General features: G+C 34.0%; 1 protein-coding gene across 4 annotated transcripts in view; it reads right to left on the bottom strand.

Annotated features, from left to right (window-relative positions):
* CCDC171 (coiled-coil domain containing 171) overlaps nucleotides 1-20532 on the bottom strand; it is a 294411-nt gene that overhangs the window by 117402 nt on the left and 156477 nt on the right. For all 4 annotated transcript variants that reach the window (XM_046663625.1, XM_046663624.1, XM_046663626.1 and 1 more), the window contains 3 exons: nucleotides 17902-18128; nucleotides 16819-17001; nucleotides 9091-9276 (listed from right to left, as the gene is read on the bottom strand). In XM_046663625.1, the coding sequence (XP_046519581.1) occupies nucleotides 9091-9276; nucleotides 16819-17001; nucleotides 17902-18128 (596 nt within the window). The remainder of the gene's footprint in view (nucleotides 1-9090; nucleotides 9277-16818; nucleotides 17002-17901; nucleotides 18129-20532) is intronic.

Here is a 20532-nt window from a genome sequence, read left to right as displayed (position 1 = left end):
CTGCACCCTGTTACCCCATGAACTTGTTCTGCATCCAAAACCACTAATTGAGCCACCCTGCTGTCTGATAACAAACAAATATTCTTTCAGGTTTATTGTTTAACTATAAATTCTATGACCATTCATTGATCTCCCAGTCCATTAGGCGTCTCCCTTCTTCATTTCCCTTTTAATCTAGGTTAGACCCAATGGCCAATTAATTTAATAATACTCTTGTTTGCACTCTATCATCCCTTACCCTTCTGCCTTCCTGACTAATACATCCACCAAAACTCCAATTCTTCAATAACTACATGAACCCATTTTTCACTGCATACATCTAAGCAGCCAAATGCCTTAAAGCCAACTATTATTACCACAAATTAATGATCATTCTCAAAAGAGCACTCCAATTATATTTCTGCCTAGCACTCTGGCTATATTTCTACTGCTGAATAGGTCTCCCTACCCTCTACAATGACTATTTGACTATTTCAAATCTTCTCTACTCTCCAACTGCCTTCCTCCTCTAAATACCCTCCTCATTCAAGGCATATGTTTGCCTGCTTCACAAAAAAAGAAGCATCATTGAGAACATTTACCAGTATCTCCCCTCATCGAACCCGCTCTTTTTCTACATATACAATAAGGGAGGCATCCCTCCTATCTAAAACCAATTCCTCCACTTGTACCTTGGCTCTTACATTTTCCAGGCTTCTCAAGAATCTTACACCAGTGGTTCTCAAAGTGTAGTTACCCACATGGCTAAGTACTGAATACTGTTCAAAAATAAAGACATGCACTATAAGAAATGCTAACGGAAGTTCTTCAAGAAGAAGAAAAATGATACTAGATGGAAACATAAGTCTTATATAAAGGAAATATGGCTAAATATGGTAAATATGTGGGCAACGATAAAAGACAAATGTTTCCTTATTTTTTTCCATTTCTCTAAAAGTCTTATTTACTGTTTAAAGCAAAAATACTAACAACGTATTGTGGGGTTTATAACATGTGTAAAAGTAAAAATCTATGACAATGGCAGTAAAGAGAATGAGAGAGAAGAAATCAAAGTATATTGCTGTAAGATTCTTACATTATACATACAGTGATATAACACTATTTGAAGATAGGCTGTGACAAGTAAAAGAAGCATATTGCAAACAATAGAACAACCCCTAAAAAATAAAACAAAGATGAATACCTAATTAGCCAATAGTAGGGATTTTAAAAAGTTTCAAAAAGTACTGAATACCTCTAAAGGGCTGGATAGTAAATATTTTAGGCATTGCGGGCCATATGCTCTCTGTTGCAACTGCTAAACTCTGCCATTGTAGTATGAAAGCAGCCCTAGTAAATATGTAAATAAATGGGCATGGTAGTTGTCCAGTCAAACTTTATATACTGATGGTGGGCTCAACTTGACCTGTGGGTGATACTTTGCTGATCTCTGATCTAATAAGCTTATCCCTTAATAGACAGAAAAAGAAAAGAAAATCTAATCCAAAGCATATAGAAGAATGGAAATAATAAATATAAGAACAGAAATAAATATCATAGAAAACAAACAATAGTGTAAGTTAAAGCCAAAAGTTGTTCTTTGAAATGAACAACAAAATTGATAAACTCCTAACTAGAGGAAAACAAAAAGAGAGAGAGAACACAAATTACCAGTATCAGGAATGAAAGAGGGATTACTTATCACAACAGATCCTACAAACATTTAAAAAATAATAATGAAATATTATAAGCAACTTTATACCAATAAATTTAATGTCTTACATGAAATTGACAAGCTGATTCTAAAATTTGTATGAAAATGCAATGAAACTAAAATAGCCAAAACAATTTAAAAAAAAAAGTAGAAGACTTAAATTACCTCAAAAATAGGAATTATAAGACTTCCTATAAAGGCACAGTCATTAAAACAATGTATAATTAGCATAAAGGAGGACATATAGATGACTGAAACAGAAATAAAGTCCAGAAGTAAATAAGTAAATACACACATACACACGCAACACAGGGGCCAATATAGAGGCCAAGGTAACTGAAGAGAGAAACGATCTTTTCAACAAATGGCACTGGAACAACTAAATATCTATATGGAAAAAAACCCTCAACACTTACATCAAACCATATATAAAAATTAACTCAAAATGAATGACAGATCTAAAGGTAAAAGCTAAGTAATAAATTTTCTAAAAGAAAACATAGGGAAAATCTTTTTGACATCAGAGTATGCAAACATTTCTTAGATAAAATACAAAAATGCACACAACATTTAAAAGTTGTAATGTGAACTGTTCAAAATTTAAAACTTCCACTTGAAAGATACTGTTAAGAAAAGGAAAAAGGTAAATCACAGACTGGAAGATAACATTCTCAATATTATTCTGAAAAGGACTTTTACAGAGAAGATAGAATTCTTACAACTGAATAAAAAACCCAACAACCCAAAGTTTAAAATGCCAAATTATTTCAGCAGATATTTCACAAAGAATACATACGAATGACTAATAATAAGTACACTAATAAATGCGTAACATCATTAGTTATCAGTGAAATGCAAATTAAAATCAAAAAAGATACCACCACATAACCACTAGAACAGATAAAACTAAAAAGACTGACAGTGCCCGGTATTTGCCAGGATATGACGTAAACGGAACTCACACTCCAGCGCTGGTGGAAACGTAAACTCGTGCAGCCCCTTTGGAAAAAGACTTTGGCAGTTTCTTAAAAATTGATTTACTCTTACCATGGTACCCAACAATTTTACTCCTAGATCTTACCCACGAGTAATCAAAACATGTATCTGCATAAGGACTTGTACAAGAATGCTCTTAGCACCTTTATTCATACTAGACCTAAATGGAAACAACCCAAATGTCCATCGACAGATGACTGGATAAACAAATTGCTGCATATCCATATAATGGAAAACTCCTCAACAATATAAGGAAACAACATAGATGAATCTCAAAAACGTTACACCAAAAGAAAGAAGTCACTCACAAAGAATACATCTTGTATGATTCCATTTATGTGTAACTCTAGGAAAAGCAAATCTCATCTAGAGTGATTGCCAGGATAGAGCAGGGTGAGGGTAGAAAAGGGAACTGAATGGAAAAGAGTACAAGGGAAATTTAGGGGATAAAGGAAATATCCTAAATCTTGACTGTGGTAGTGGTTACACGTATGCATACATGTGTCAAAATGCACTGAGCCATACATATTTAAAGTATACATTACATTGTTATAATGATATCTCAATAAAGTCATTTTAAAAATTAAGTCATTACTCTTAGGATCTAATTGTCATTCTTTTCTAAGTAATCCTTTTCTTCCACAGCTTTTAAGATTTTCTCTTTGCCTTTGTTATTCTACAGCTTCATTATTATGTTTCTCGGTACTTATTCATTTTTATTTATCCCGCTCACAGTGGGTTCCTTTAATCTGAGAAGTTACTCTTTCTTAAAATCTATAAAATTCTCAGTCATTCTTGCTCAAAATCTTGACTTGCCCTAATTTTCTGTTTTTGAAAATTTATTAAACCTATTTCATTCTATCTTATCCTACTTTCATTCTTTTATTAAATCTATCTCATTCTCTTTTTCTTCTCTATTAACTTCCTGTCATCCATCACTTGGTCCCTCTGCAGAGCATTCTGGGTGATATCTTCAGCTGACTTCCAATTCACCAATAAGTTTTCACCAGTCTATCCAACGTTCAAACCATTCGTTGAGTTTTTAATTTCAATTTCTTGTCTTTCATTTATATTTTCATTTCTTGTCTTATTATTTCTATTCAAATCTTATCTCTTAGAATATTTAAAAACACTTAAATTATCTTTTAAAGTATGTTTCAACACTTTGAATATTCCTACCCTCAAAAGTGTACATTTTCTCATTTGATATGCAATTCATTTCTTTACATAGTTTGTAATCTGGAATTTTCAATAAAATTCTTTTGAGTGTTCTCTGAGCTATAGAAGCTATATTCCAAGTTTCCTTCTACAAGGTCACACTGGTTCTACAAGGGTTGGTCCATTCTGAAGACAATTTCTTAGCTGAACAGTCCTTGGACATACAGGTAAACTAAGACCTTACATTCATTTGTGGCACAGGCTTGGGGTTCCAATTTCTTTGTGAATTTTTTCCTACTCAAAGTCCAGAGTAAATATCAAATTACCCTGTAGCTAGTAAGCAGGGGCTTTCTAGGCCCCATTTCATAGTAGGACAACCCTTCCAGACTACCTTCACACAGGTAGCTCTTTTCTAATCCAGAGGGCTTGAGGCCTAGATTTCCCTAATATTATGATTATCAACTCTAGCCTCCAGCTAGGTTTATACACTCCAAGGAGCTATTTAGACTTGAGCTCCTCTCACCATTTGGTTTTGGATATCGTCTTTATTTCTAGTATCTAGTATCTATTTCTAGTATCCAAGCATTTTGCTTGCTTTCTTTTAAGCTTGGCTATATACCCCACAATTCATTTGTTATATTCTATCTAGTTTCCACTTCCTGTTTTTGAAATGAGAAGGGAAGCCTTTCCACATTAAGCAAAACCTTGACACCAAAAAATGACAAGGACAGTATGAGAGAGATAAATTACAAAACAATCACAATTAGGAACATAGATTTAAAAGTCCTAAGTGAAAAATTAACAAACTGAGTGAAGCAATGCATTCAAAAAGAAAAATCATCACAACCAAATTGGGTTTATTTCAGAAATGCAAGCCTGGCTTAACATTAGAATACTGAATAATATAATTCAGGGGTCAGCAAACTTTAGATAGGAAATACTTTGGCTTTGTGTGCCACATACAGTGTGTCACGTATTCTTCCTTGGTTTTGTTTGTTTTGTTTCTATGATCCTTTAAACATGTAAAAAACATTCTTAGCTCACATGCCATACCAACACAGGCTGTCAGCCATAGTTTGCAAATCCCTGATAGATTTCAACTTGCTAACAGAATAAGAGAGAAAAATCATAGGATTACCTCAACAGATGCATAAAAATGTATTTGATAATATCCAACATCCATTCATGATTTTTGAAATTATGCGTAATCTAGGAAGATAACTCCCTTAAGCCAGTAAGGATTATCAACTTAAAACCTGTAGGAGGGGGCTGGCCCCGTGGTTGAGTGGTTAGGTTCGCGTGCTCCGCTGCAGGAGGCCCAGTGTTTTGTTGGTTTGAATCCTGGGTGCAGACATGACACTGCTCATCAAACCACGCTGAGGCAGCGTCCCACATGCCACAACTAGAAGGACCCACAACGAAGAATATACAACTATGTACTGGGGGCCTTTGGGGAGAAAAAGGAAAAAAATAAAATCTTAAAAAAAAAAAAAAAAACCTGTAGGAAAGTTGGTTCTTAATGGAGAAATGTTAGAAAGATTCTCTTTAAGATTGAGAACAAGATGAGGATGCCTCCTGTCTCTACTTCTACTCACTGTATCCTAGCCAGTGCAATAAGGTAGGAAAAAAAATTGAAGGATTAAGCTTTGGAAAGGAAAAACAAAACTGTCGCTACAGAGCAAGTAATATGATGGTCTGTGCAGAAAACCCTAGAAAGTACAGATAAAGTACTATTCGAATTGACAAGAGAGTTTAGCAATGTGGTTGAATATAAGATTAACGTATCTCTCTGTTTATTCATGTGTCAGTTTCTTGGTTGATCTTAGTCTGTAGGGGCTCCTGAAGGAACTAAATTAGGCAGGCTTTCTTCCAGAGAAAATTTTACATTAGCTTCTAGCCACTACTGACACGAGATTATGCCATTCAAGTTACTAGGCAATTCCTTAAAGCGCGAATCTCAGGTACGAGGCCCGATCTGCTGGTAGAGCCCAAACTTTAGTCTCCTACTTCCAGCACTGGTTTTGCTATTTGCCTGCATGGTAAGCCCAGCTTCTGTTCACAGTGCTAAATGTGATTTTTGCTCACTTGGATTTGTTGGTGGTGTTTGCTACATTTTTGTCCTTAGAGATTTCCTTTACTCTTTAATGCACTGCTGTAATACAGGAAGTGTCTTATCCAAAATCTAGCTGCATCATAATGAGAAGACCATTCCTATCATCAAGTCAAAAGTATGATTTATTAAAAGTATTACCTATAGAAGAACGATTAAAAACAAAATCTCAAAATGTTAAGAGCGATTATTTTCAGATGATAAGATATCAGTAACTTGTTTTCTCTTCTGTATTTTCCGTATCTTCTATTCATGATCTTATTTTGTTTTTATAAAGAAGTAGCAGCAATACAGTTTTTTAAAAGAAGTTACACACAGGACACATTAAAAAAACTATTTGCTTAAGTATTATTGAAAAACACACAAGAATATTTATGAAGCATATACTTGCTTTTCAAACACTCTCAATTAATTCTCACAAAAGTTCTGCAACTTAAGTATCATCATCCCTAATTTTGCAGAAGAGGAAACTGAGGCTCAGAAAGGTTAAGTTATTTGCCCAAGTGGCAGAACTGGGATTTGAATTTGGAATCACGTGTTCCAAGGCCAGTGCTTTCTACACTGAACCATGCTGCCTCCCACAAGAGAGCATTTTCACATTACCACCTGCTAGTTCTAATTAAGAGACGGTAATTAAACAGTTCTCCACTCCTGACAACAATATTTAAGCTACTGGCATTTTAAAGAAATTAATATGAGCAGTTTTTTATCTGCTGGAAGACACTACACCTAAACACAAACTACAAGCTATTACGAAAAGAAAAGACTCCAATATGACACAGTTATGGGCTTTTCCAAAGTACACCTCATCTATTAATGGAACGGGAAGCACAAAAATGTTGTTCAAGGACCAAAGTATTTATAAGAATGTTCACCTTGACTAGTAATCACAAGAAATACAAATTAGGATAATATCAACATATTGATCAAACTGGCAAAAACTTTTTAAATAGTAATAGCCAGTTTGGGTAAAAAATGAAACTCTTGTACATTTTAGGAGAGAACGTAAGTGTAAAAATTTGCTGTAGCCCACTTGATAATATTCACACTTTAAAACTTACATGGCTTTTAATGTAGTAATTCCTCATCTAGGAATTTATCCTGAGGAAATAATCACAGATATGTGCATAAAGATTAAGCTACAGGGTTGCTCGTCTTAGAATTACTTACAATAGCAAAAAAGAAAAAGAAAGAAAGAAAAAGAAACTGAAATGAATCTAAATCAACAATAATAAGAAATTAGGTTAATAAATTATCTATATTCAAAGAATTCCATCAGCCATTAAAGATGATGACACTGCTATATTTATTAGCATGGAAAGAAATTCTTCACATGATGTTTTAAAAAAGGAAATTAGAAACTAACATATAATAGTATGGTTGTATTCTTATTAACCTATATTAGGTTATATTTCTGTATTTGCAAAATGTAAAGTCTGAAATAATATATATCAAAATTTTGACAGTAGATATAACTGGTGATATGATTTGGGATTATTTAAATTTTAACTTTTATTCATCAATATTTCCTTATTTTTCCACAATGAATATTTACTACTTGTGTAAAAGAAACAAGGAGAAAAGAAAAAACACTGATATCATAGAATCATATCAGTTGGTAAGTAAAAATGTTTACAACTAGGATCAATACAAATAAGTCACAAAACAGTATATTAGTATGCTCTCACTTACGTAAGAAAAATGATATATGTTAGGTTGAGCCATATGAAACAGCTTGCATTTGTCTGTTTTTTTACTTATAAAAACAGCAATTTCAAATGGTTCAACTTAAAACATATATTAGGAAAAATATACTTTAAAATGTTAATAGTATCCTGCGAGTTTTTTCTTCTTCATATATATTTCCTTCTTTAAATTCATCTGTATTTTCTTCTTTTAGTTTTCAATATATTCTAATTTTTCCCAAAAACTAAATCCCATTTTCAATATTTACAGGCCAGGAGACCCTGAGCAAATCAACTGAACTCTCTCAAGTTTATTAAAAACCAATGGGAATAATAGTAGTAGGTAGTTTAAGAGTGAAGTAAGGTATTTCACGTAGAGACTGCAGCATGGAGCCTGGCATGTGTATGCTGTCAATCAATGGCCCATAGAATGTGGAAGTTGGGAAGGCAGATATGAAATCTGACTCCTTAGGTCTACCACTTATTAATGGTTGTGTAACTTCTGTAACCTTTGTGTAGCTCAGTTTTTTCCTCTACAAAATGGGAATAACCCCATAGAGTTTGTGTGAGGATTATATGAAATAATTGTTTATAGAGTATTTAGCATGGTGCCTGACAAACAGGAAGCTCTCAATAAATTTTGACTATTTTATTAGTAGTATTAGTATCAGTACTTAGCTATTAAAATAAATATATAATATTTGTATAATAAATTATATAGCTCTGAGTTGCTTACAGTATCAGGTATGACAACGAATATAGAGGCTTTGTTTTATCATTTTGGTTATCCTGGAATAAGCTGTTCCATTCTAGTGTGTACCACCCCACTAGTGAAAACTCCACAAGTATTATAATCATAAACTAGAATTCTATTATATTTTATAGTCAACATTTCCAAAAGATACCATAGTGCTAAATCCATGAATGAAATTTTCTAAATGACAACTATTTTATTGTAATTTCTCCTTTCCCTTCTAAATACCTTTCCCACAAATATATAACAGGGAGAACAATTCTTCCTGACCAAACTTGCCTCCTCCACAAACATGCGCTTATATAAGAATCAGAGAGACTAACACTCAAAATCTTTCAAAATCCAAAAGATTCGTGGAGTTTCAATGTCCAGAGGGCATCAAACAAGAAAAAGAAAAGAACCAAGAGAGGAAGAAACAAGGAAGATAAATGAAACAAAGAAGAAAATTATTATTGGAAAAATTTCCACTTTGCTTTCAATTAGCATGTAAAGTCTACTTTTACATTTTCAATACATGTGAACGCATGCTTGGAACCGAGGTCCCAGAATCATGTTTCATTCCATCCTTTATAAGCTCTTACAGAATAAAATTTCATATCTTGGGATCTATTCCCTATTCAGCAGACATACACAATTCCTTCCAAAGACCCACACCTCGAGGACATGAACCATTACGTGAAGGATGTTTTCCGACCTTAACAGCTTCTCCAAGAGTTTGGTTTTTGTCAGCTTCCTCACTGGAATGCAATTCAAGTCTATAATTCAACTCCTGTAGCTGTTGTGCCTGTTCATTCAATAGCATTTGTGCCTGCTGCTCCCGAAGTAACGCATTATTCAGCTCTTCACATGCACTTTCAAACTTCTCATGGGTGATCAATTTCTGAAAAAAGGAAAAAAAATTTAATTACAAGCTGGCTGCATTGTTGTACCATTTAATATTCAGAACTATATTTGCTAACATAAGGAGTGTAATACAAACATTTCTTAATGTCTGATACATGACAAAAAATACAATTTGGTTTTTTTCTAATTTCATAAGTCAAGATAAAAAACATCACTCTGGTTTTTAAAAGCACAACAGCCATACTCCAAAAGTTATCATTTTTAATCAAATAAAATCTTAGGAAACTTACTTCAAGTTCTAAATAATTCCATAACGTTCAGTTTAAATGTTGGTACGTGAGCACTTTTTATAAAGATTAGGATTGTGGGAATTAAAGCCTTCAACAAGTCCCTAGCTTTTAAATGATCACCTGAAAGTCTGCGTTCAGTGTACATTACCACTCTGGGTCTCCCAGGTCCAACATCCCCTCCTTGGAGAGGACTTACCAAACCATACTTCCCTGGCTCCACCACCTCTCACATTATCATACCTCCTGCTTTTATTTTCTTCACAGCCGTTGTCACCATCTAAATTCATCTCATATAGCTGTTCACTTTTTTTATTTCCTGTCCACTCCCTGCTACCAACCAAATATTTAAGGATGTGAGCTCCACTGGGTAGGGACCTCGTTCAGCTTGCTCACCCAACACACAGAAGAGCACCTGGCTCTCAGTAGGTGTTCAGTAGACAGTTGTTGAATGAAAGAATATTCATCTATAAACATACCAATAAAATTGTGCACTATAATATACAACACAGTTTCTACAATATCCTGACTGCTTTGGAGAGCCGAGCACTCCACTCTGGAATAACTAAGGATAGTTCTAGACTGGCCATCGCTTAAGGGGTATAGAATCCAGGGCAGGATACACTTGTATTAGCTCCTGTTCAAAACATTTAAGCAAATGAAAATTAATTACAACAAACAAGAGACATCTTGATCTTGAAGTACAAAGAACAGGAAAGTTTGACAAAAGGTAGGTAATCTGAGAAATATATATGGAAAACCACCAGGAACCATGCAGGTCACTTCATCACGCTAAGTGTGCATGTATCTATTTAAGGCTGATAAATTTCCCATTGTTGAAAAGAATTTGAGGTGGATCAATATAATTAACCATAAATATAAAGCAAACTGATTTAAAATTTTTAAAAATCTAGGAGGAGGGAAGAGCTGAATAAACATCCTATTGATTCTAGACATCTGGAATATGTAAATTACTGCAGTTGAATGTGGACTTTCTCTCTGAACTTTCTGACAAATGAGACAAATGTGTTTAGTTATAGTTTCCTCACGGGCCAACAACAGCAAGCATGCAGTTCATGTAGAGAGAAAAACTGTTGCTGGAACTAAGTTTGAGGATAAGTTTATTACATGGATCTTTCTATATCACAATATATTAGCACTGAGTTTTACTTTGGCACCAGCTACCTTGCCTGCTACCTCCTAAAAGCAACTATATTTTACTATTATTTGCCTTTTTGAAGGTGTATATAATGCATTCCTCAACACTGATTAAATTTTAAAAGTAACGAATGAACAATAGCGACGGTGTAGCATAAAAATAGATGCCTAAGGATTTACCTAGGTTAATACAAAGTAATAAAAATGATCACAAGTCACACGGGGAAAGTTGTCTCATTTCCTGAGAGTCATCTAGTAAAGGTGTGTCTAATACATGACTGATACTTGGACAGTGTTTGATTTTAGGAAACATATCTTTTTACTCCTCTTAACAGTTGCCTCACTCTCCATATTGTCCTATTACAACTAAACACTCCACTTTCTAACCATCAACTCTGACAGCCTCCTCTCAGCACTCCAGCTCCATCTCAAGTTTTAACATCCTTCTATTCCCTGACACAATAGCACTCATCCGGCTCTGGTAAACAGATATTTTTGTACTTCTTCTACCTTTTATTTGTTATGTTTTTTAAACTTCCACTGCTTGCCATCAGACCATTCTGTCCTTTGCAATCCACTTGACCTCTATAAATCATGATCCTCATCATTTTGCAAGACTTTCCCACTCCTACAAAATTTCTCCTTTACCTAAAAACTTAGTTGATTTTAGCCTCTCTTTTGTCCATTTATCCCTCCCAGAGACTGGCACAATTCTGTTCACTCTTCTACAAGTAAATCGGATCAAACAAGTGTAACAATGGAAATTAATAAAGAAGTGGTATGTGAAAGCAGTTGTAAGGAGCTAATAAACCAACAAAAGGTCATGGGAATTAGCTGGTAAAGAACAACTGTCAGTAGATGAACATGGTATTGCAGAACAATGAAAGTACTGAATAGCTTTTGGCAGGCAGGGTGTTCCCTTTATGTTACAATTTTAGACCAATTATAAAAAAGCTACTTTATTTCCCTCCTACATACTTAGCCTGAAATCAGTGACAGATGACGGTTGCAGGCACATTCCCCAATTTTTTTAGAAGAAAATAGCATCATTTTCCATCTATTTTGTTTTTAATAAAACAATCCTTTATTAACACAGCTAGATATGAACATTAATCACTACAGTGAAGTGGCTAAAAGTATGAGTTTTGGAGACCAACTACCCAGGTTCAAATCCTGTCATTTCCATTTACTAAATGTGTGACTTTGAACAAGTTACTTAGCTGCTCTGTGTTCCATATTCCTCATCTATAAAATAAGGATAATCATAGTATCAACCCATTATTAATATGAGAGGACTAAATGAATCAACATCCTAAACTGCTTAGGGTCAATGCCTAACACATGGTCAATACAGTCATTAAATGTTAGAAATCATCACTTTATAATTGTATACCTTACAATTTTAAGTCAAAATACAAAAAATGACATATCTCATTTTCTCAATTATTACCTAAATTAATCTTATTTTTATTTCTAAACTTTAGTGGAAGTAATTCACACTAAAAATTTCCTGGAACATACTCTCAGCTTTTGCTGTAAGCCGGTTATTCAACCAAAGTCCTTACCAGAAGATTCTGTCACCTTCCAGCAACTTTTCTTCAAATGCCAATCTTCTCTCTAGATTATAGAAACCAAGTCCTGACTGCTTCCAAACTAATCAAAGACGTTAGCCTGTTTTCCTAATACTTAACTATGAACTAGGAATTCACATTGTGTAGAATACCTAGAATTCTTCATACATATTCCAGGGAACAACATACATAATCTTCCAATTTTCAGGAGAGTCACTACTATACAAACCTAAATATAGTTGACTATATTCTAAACCTCAAATTGCATCAATGGCTGTCTCTTTCCATTTTGGCAGACCACCTCAAGATCCCAAATTTAATTACTATATACAATTGAGGAGCTGGCCCAGTGGCACAGTAGTTAAGTTCACACACTCCATTTTGGCGGCCCAGGGTTAGCAGGTTCAGATCCTGGATGCAGACCCAAATGGTGCTCATGAAGCCATGCTGTGGCAGCATCCCACATACAAAATAGAGGAAGACTGGTACAGATGTTAGCTCAGGGCCAATCTTCCCCACCAAAAACTAAATAAATAAATAAAAGTATAATCAGCTCTATATGATTTAAGTACAATGGCAAAAAAAAGGAAAAAAATTAATACCTATGAATAGTGGAAAAGTCAAATGAATTCTGATACATTCATATGATAGAATAGTATTCAATAGTCTATAACGAAATTAATAATAAATGACACAGGAAAATACAGTATTTTAAGTAAATATATATATTTATACATATATTTTTGCAAATTGTACCTGCAAAATCATTCCAAATATGCATGCATAAGGTCATGCACATGCACATACACACAAAGAAAAATGTGGGGACAAAATTCATCCACACTTAAACAGCTATTGGTTCTGGTGGTAAGATTAGAGTGATCTGAGCTTTCTTCTAAATGCTTTCTTATGTTTTTATTTATGGCTATCACATATTACTTTCATAATCATAAAAAAAATGCTGAAGCAACTCCTAAATTTTACCTTCTCTGAACAAAAAAACTAAGAAAGTGAGGAAAAAACTGTGGTGTCTTTAGACACTCACTGACAAGAAAGCTCTTACTATCTTCAATCAGAAGGGTAATTCACAATTATCTGACTTGTGAAATTTATAGGAACTTTTTGCCCTTCGAAGGTACAGCTATTTCAAATAATAACTAACATTAGCAATTTATATGATACAGGATTAATAACTGCTATCTGCTGCTGCCTCTGGTTCCACAAATGTTAAAACTACAAATTCCAAATTAACCATTTAAAAGTACATTTAAACTGAAGTTAAACCTGCAAAACTTAGGTTTCCTAAAGAAAGGAGCACTAAAAGGAGCTTGTTGCTAGATGTGAGCAACTTATGAATATAAGTACTCATATTTATATTAGCTGTCATCAGTTTTATGCAGCTTTGAAGTTTCAGGGTAATCTTTTAACTCTATATTATTACATCCACATTAAGAACAGCAATGTTAATAACTAACCTGGGTGCAAATAAAATATGTGGGTATCTCCATTTTATTGTGCTTCATATATTTACAATTTTGATCTTGATCTAATGTTATTTGGCATATAGACTTTCTTTTCTCAGCTATCTTCTGCTTTTTTAAATAATATATATAAATCCTTGATGGAAGTTAGACAAATTGAACACTTCTTAGGAAAAACAATTTCATTTCACACTAAATAATCCAACTTACTCAAAATATTCAATATAAAAAGAGAAGAGGGGAAATTCCACCCCCGACTCCAAACAGCAGGCTCCTCAATTGGGGGCATTTTACTTATTTATTAATTTTTACTATACATTTGGAGGTTTATGTGCTATAGCAGTTACGCTATCCTAACTAAAACTTACACTTTTTCTACACTTTCAGTCACAGTACACGTTTTAACAGGGCCACACGTTCTGCTGGCACAGAAGCTGCACTTTTTTTTTTTAATTTTTATTTTTATAGCAGTAACATTGGATTATAATATTATATAACCTTCAGGTGAACATCATAATATATTTCGAATCCTGTGCAGATTACATCATGTTCACCACCCAAAGACCAATTATAATCCATCACCACACACATGCGCCTAATCATCCTTTTATCCTCCTCCTTTCCCCCTACCCCCCCGGTAACCATCACTCCAATCTCTGCTGCTATGTGTTTGTCATTGTTTTTATCTTCTACTTATGAGTGAGACCATACGGTATTTTACTTTCTCCCTCTGACTTATTTCACTCAGCATAATACCCTCAAAGTCCATCCATGTTGTCACAAATGGCCGGATTTCATCATTTCTTATGGCTGAGTAGTATTCCATGGTGTATAAATACCACATCTTCTTTATCCATTCATCCCTTCTTAGGCACCTAGGTTGCCTCCAAGCCTTAGTTATTGTGAATAATGCTGCAATGAACATAATAGGGGTGCATGTATCTTTATGCCTTTGTGTTTTCAGGTTCTTTGGATAAATACCCAGCAGTGGGATAGCTGGATCATATGGTAGATCTATTCTTAATTTTCTGAGGATACTCCATACGGTTTTCCATAGTAGCTGCACCAGTTTACACTCCCAGCAGCAGTGTACAAGGGTTCCCTTCTCCCCACATCCTCTCCAACACTTGTTGTTTCCTGTCTTGTTAATTTATAACAAGACTGAAGTGAAGTGACATCTCATTGTAGTTTTGATTTGCATTTCCTTAATAGTTAATGATGTTAAACATGTTTTCATGTACCTGTTGGCCATCTGTATATCTTCTTTGGAGAAATCTCTGTTCAGATCTTTTGCTCATTTTTTAACTGGGTTGTTGGTTTCTTTGTTGTTGAGACGTGTGAGTTCTTTGTACATTTTGGATATTAACCCCTTATCTGATACATGGTTTGCAAATATCTTCTCCCCATTGTTAGGTTGTCTTTTCAATTTGTTGATGGTTCCCTTTGCTGACCAAAAGCTTTTTAGTTTGACGTAGTCCCATTTGTTTATTTTTTCTTTTGTTTCCCTCACCTGGTCAGACATGGTACTTGAAAATATGCTGCTAAGACCTATGTCAAAGAGCGTGCTGCCTATGTTTTCTTCTAGAAGTTTCATGGTTTCAGGTCTAACATTCAAGTCTTCAATCCACTTTGAGTTGATTTTTGTGCATGGTGTAAGATAATGGTCTACTTTCATCTTTTGCACGTGGCTGTCCAGTTTTCCCAACACCATTTATTGAAGAGACTCTCCTTTCTCCATTGTATGCTCTTGGCTCCCTTGTCAAAAATTAGCTGTCCATATATGTGTGGGTTTATTTCTGGGTTCTCAGCTCTGTTCCACTGATCCGTGTGTCTATTTTTGTGCCAGTACCATGCTGTTTTGGTTACTATAGCTTTGTAGTATATTTTGAATATACTACAGGGAGTATGATACCTCCAGCTTTGTTCTTTTTCCTCAGGATTCCTTTGGCTATTCGGGGTCTTTTGTTGTTCCATATAAATTTTAGGATTCTTTGCTCTATTTCTGTGAAAAATGTTGTTGGAACTTTGAGAGGGAATGCACTGAATCTACAGATTGCTTTAGGAAGTATGGACATTTTAACTATGTTAATTCTTCCAATCCAAGAGCACAGAATATCTTTCCATTTCTTTGTGTCTTCTTCAATTTCTTTCAACAATGTTTTATAGTTTTCAGTGTACAGATCTTTCATCTCTTTGGTTAAGTTTATTCCTAGGTATCTTATTCTCTTGGTCGCAATTGTAAATGGGATTGTATTCTTAATTTCTTTCTGCTACTTCATTGTTAGTGTATAGAAACGCAACTGATTTTCGTACATTGATTTTGTATCCTGTGACTTGACTGTATTCATTTATTAATTCTAAAAGTTTTTTAGTGGATTCTTTAGGGTTTTCTGTATATAAAATCACGTCATCTGCAAATAGTGACAGTTTCACTTCTTCTTTTCCAGTTTGGATCTCTTTTATTTCTTTTTCTTGCCTGATTGCTCTGGCTAGGACTTCCAATACTATGTTAAATAAGAGTGGTGAAAGTGGGCATCCTTGTCTGGTTCCTGTTCTTAGAGGGATAGCTTTCAGTTTTTCTCCATTGAGAATGATATTAGCTGTGGGTTTGTCATATATGACCTTTATTAGAAGCTACACTTCTTTAAGCATCTGGTATAACTCTTTTTTTCCAATTAAGAAAAAATTGACATATAACACTAAGTTTAAAGTGTACAATGTGTTGATTTGATGCACTTATATATTGCAAAGTAATTACCACTACAGCATTGACTAATACTTCTATCACATCACATAATTATTATTTCTTTCTTGTGGTGAGAAAGATCTAGTCTCTTAGCAATTTTGAAGTATATAATACAACATTGTTGGGGCATTTTAGAAGTTTTCTAAAGAAAAAGAAATCCTATTAAGGGGATTTTGAATTATTTGAAAAAGCAAACATAAAAAGTTAAGGAAAACAAATACACATTTGTTCTCTGATAGGGTGTGTATGTGTACATGTATATATACATACATATATACACATACTGTCAGAGCAGAGCTCACCAAAGCCACAGTTTTTTAAATCATACATACTTACAGTCTGTTTAAATTCATTTAATTGCATTTGGAGCCCCTGGGCTTTGTCAAGCTCCTTTTTCATTTCATTCACATTTCGTTTGAATTCCGTGACCTCCAAGCGCAGTGAGCGGCGCTCAACTTCTGCTGCGTGCAGTCTTTGTGTAAATCCAAATATTTGCTTCTGTAATGATGCCGTGCTTTTCTGTTGTCAAACAAAAGCAATTTTACAAGCAGTAACTACAGATTTACTAAGAAGTCAATAGCAATGACCATTTTGCCAAATTAAATGTAACTTACGTTATACAGAGAACAATACCATCTGCTACTGAAACTTAGAGGTGAAAGCTGTATTTTTTATGTGACCAATAATTTGGCTTATATGAAATGAACAACTAAAGAAAATAAATAATCTAGATGGCAAGAAAATGTAATTGACAACTGTTTATGTCTCATAGAATTCTGTTGCACTATACTTATAGAGAATAGTAAATTCATAACTCATGCCAGAACTTCTGTATTTTGATATTTTGGACACTTATTTGGAAGCAGCCAGCCCTCGTGGTCTAGTAGTTAAGATTCAGGGCTCTCACCACCACCGCCTGGGTTTGTTTCCCCGTCAGGGAACCACTCCACCCATCTGTCGGTTGTCATATTGTAGCAGGTGCGTGTTGCTGTGATGCTAAAAGCTCTGCCACGGGTATTTCAAACCAGCAGGGTCACCCATGGTGGATAGTTTTCAGCGGAGCTTCCAGACTAAGACAGACTAGGAAGAAGGACCTGGCCACCCACTTCCGAAAAAATCAGCCACAAAAACCCTATGAATACCAGTGGAGCGTTGTCTGATACAGCGCTGGAAGGTGAGAGGATGGCGCAAAAAGACCAGGGTTTCACTCTGCTGTACACAGGGTCGCTAGGAGTTGGAATCAACTGGAGGACACTAACAGCAAATTTGGAAGTGCTTTTATTGATTATATGAAAAGATTACATGAAATCTAAAGGAATCTAGAAACATTGAGGTACAACTAATTTAAACTATAAACATCTGATTCAGAATTAAATTTTCAAATCCAAAAGTCACTATTTACTGAAATTGTATACATACCAAAATGGGCACATAGCCACGAAGACCGTATTTCAGGGCCAGTGTGTTTACTTTATGAAGTCCTCGGGCCAGCCTCTGAACCAAGGAGTCTTTTTCTACATATGTAATACTCCAGCTACTATGCAAAGGTATACTCTCCATCGCCAGACTAATTTTATCCATGAGTTTTGCAAAAGAATTCTTGGCTGCACCTACAAGTAAATGTCCACAAATTCTGGAATTTGGATCTTCAAAAAAAGACAAAAAGACACAGAAAAATGTGAATTGTCTCTTGTTCATTTCACAACACTGCCAATCACAACACAATGAAAATATTTTCTCAATTATATAATTCCCATTTACCTCTGGGAATTCATTCAAAAAGTCCCCTCCCACATAAATTTTCACTATGAAAAACATAATTCACTTACTAAACAATACATTTATCTAAAGAAATCTACAAAATTTACTTATGGTATGTCTTTCACACTGAACACCATGACACTAAAAATTTATCATCACCCTTTTCTTTGTTTTAAAACCCAACATAAATTCATTTTCTATTTACAACTACCAAAGCTTGTTACCTTAATGTCATACTATTTATATTCTCAGACAAGAAAATATAATTTGCCTTATTCCAAGGCAATTAAAATTTTACAGCTACAATTACTTATTTCCCCACAGGATTTTGGTAATCATCTCTCTCATATAATGGACTTAAGGTCCCAGCATATCCAACATGGCATGCTTACTGCTAGATTCATCAGGTCTGTAATTAATAATTGTGTTTAATGTTGATAAATAAAATTGTCAGTGCTCTTTCTACTAATTGGTATTCCAGATAACGGTTAATAGGTTTATTTATGCCTTAATAAAAGTCGTGTAATTTAGTTTTCCCTCTGCTAGGCAGGTCTTAATCTGTCATTACTTGTCTATGATACTATCCATGTAAAATGACAAGCATGAAGAGATTATGTAAATTCAGTAGTATACCATTCTACATTTCAAGAGCCTCTGATGCTGGAGTTAATTTAAATCTTATCTTTACATCATAAGCACAAAAAAGCATATTTGGCCAGTTTTATCAAATAGAAAAATGTTTTATAATTCTAGGACTACATATGTTTCAACACTAAAGAGCAACATTGACTGAGAAGGTGATCAATCAATGGTTTTCTGTGTCATAAAGAACCATCTCACAGAGGCCCTGTGTTCAAAATTTGAGCCTTATTTTATTTCTTTTATTCTTCAATGTATAAAAAGAAAAATAAATCTTTAAATTTATGCAGCAGTCAGAATTTGAAAACCACATTGCTTAAAAGTTATACATAAAATACAAATTGTTAATTGGATAAAAGCATACTATCCTCCATTTGGATTTATTTCTGTCAGTTATTGATGAACTGACTTCTAAGAATATAAGGTAATGTAAGTTTAATTCTGCATGCCTCTCATAAATACTGAGAATCCCATGCACAGAAGGTATACGAAGTATAACTAAAATACACAGTTCCTATGTTAACAATCATATTCTTAAAGTAAATCATGAATGAAAAAGAATTTAGCATTATATACAGTCAACATATAATGCAGAACACTGAGTTTAAACAATTACTGTACTACAGTATGCATTTAATAGGTCACTGCTGAATAAATGACAAACAGGAAAATTTACTTATTTCTATATAATATTCAATATAATACATTATTCCAATACCTAATATATGTATTCCCTGTTTCTCCAACTAGTTTGCAACTCCTTAACTGTGTCATTTTTCATCTTAGTAAACTTTTTACCTTCATTGTGCTAGCCTAGCATATATGAGTATTTTTTACATGTTTGTTGGATTAATTATATTTATTTTTACTTCCACAGCAGCTGCAACAATGTTGAATACAAGAGTGCATTCAATAATACAAAGAGAAATTATTAATATTAACTTTTAATGTATGTCAAAAGTTATTCTTTTTAAATAAATTTGATAAAAGCTCATTGAGGAAATTTTCAGGAATATAAAAGTAATAAAATTTTCACAAAGAGCCTTTAGAAGCAAAAGTCAACTAAAATTAAATTTTAATGAATAGTGGTTTTTTTACAATATCACAGAAATGTGTTGGGTATACACTAACCACTCTGAAAGGTGAAATTAAGTGACAATACAATTCCACAAGGCATTCTTCTGAATTTTTAAGAAGTAGGAAAAAGGTACACACTCTAAGTTCCTGATCGCTACTTTCAATGAATTACAGAAAGAGCACTAAATAATTTATGCTTTGAGGAGTAAGAAGTGTTTTTACGACAACTTCACATTATACAGTATAGAGTACAATTAATTCAATATTCAGGAAAGGAAGAAACAAAAAAATTCTTTAGTGACACAGTTGTAGAATTATTTGTATAATGATACAGAAATAAGAGAAAAAAATAAGGTCACTAAAATTCCTCACGTCTAAACTTGTCTAGACTATTTAAAATGTTTGACTTGCTACAGTTAACAAATTCTTATTTATGTTAAATACATTTGTTAATTACTTTTCCCCTATTTAATAGCATGTGTCTCAAGAAAGAAGAGGACTCTATGTTCTGCAATTACTTTTTCCAATTGAAGTGGCAATATTGCACATCTAAGGTTAAAATCTTAAAAACAA

This window comes from Equus quagga, chromosome 6, assembly GCF_021613505.1.
Source record: "Equus quagga isolate Etosha38 chromosome 6, UCLA_HA_Equagga_1.0, whole genome shotgun sequence".
Lineage (NCBI taxonomy): Eukaryota > Metazoa > Chordata > Mammalia > Perissodactyla > Equidae > Equus > Equus quagga.
The sequence above is the reverse complement of the archived record's forward strand: the minus strand, read 5'-3'. Positions and strand labels throughout refer to the sequence as shown.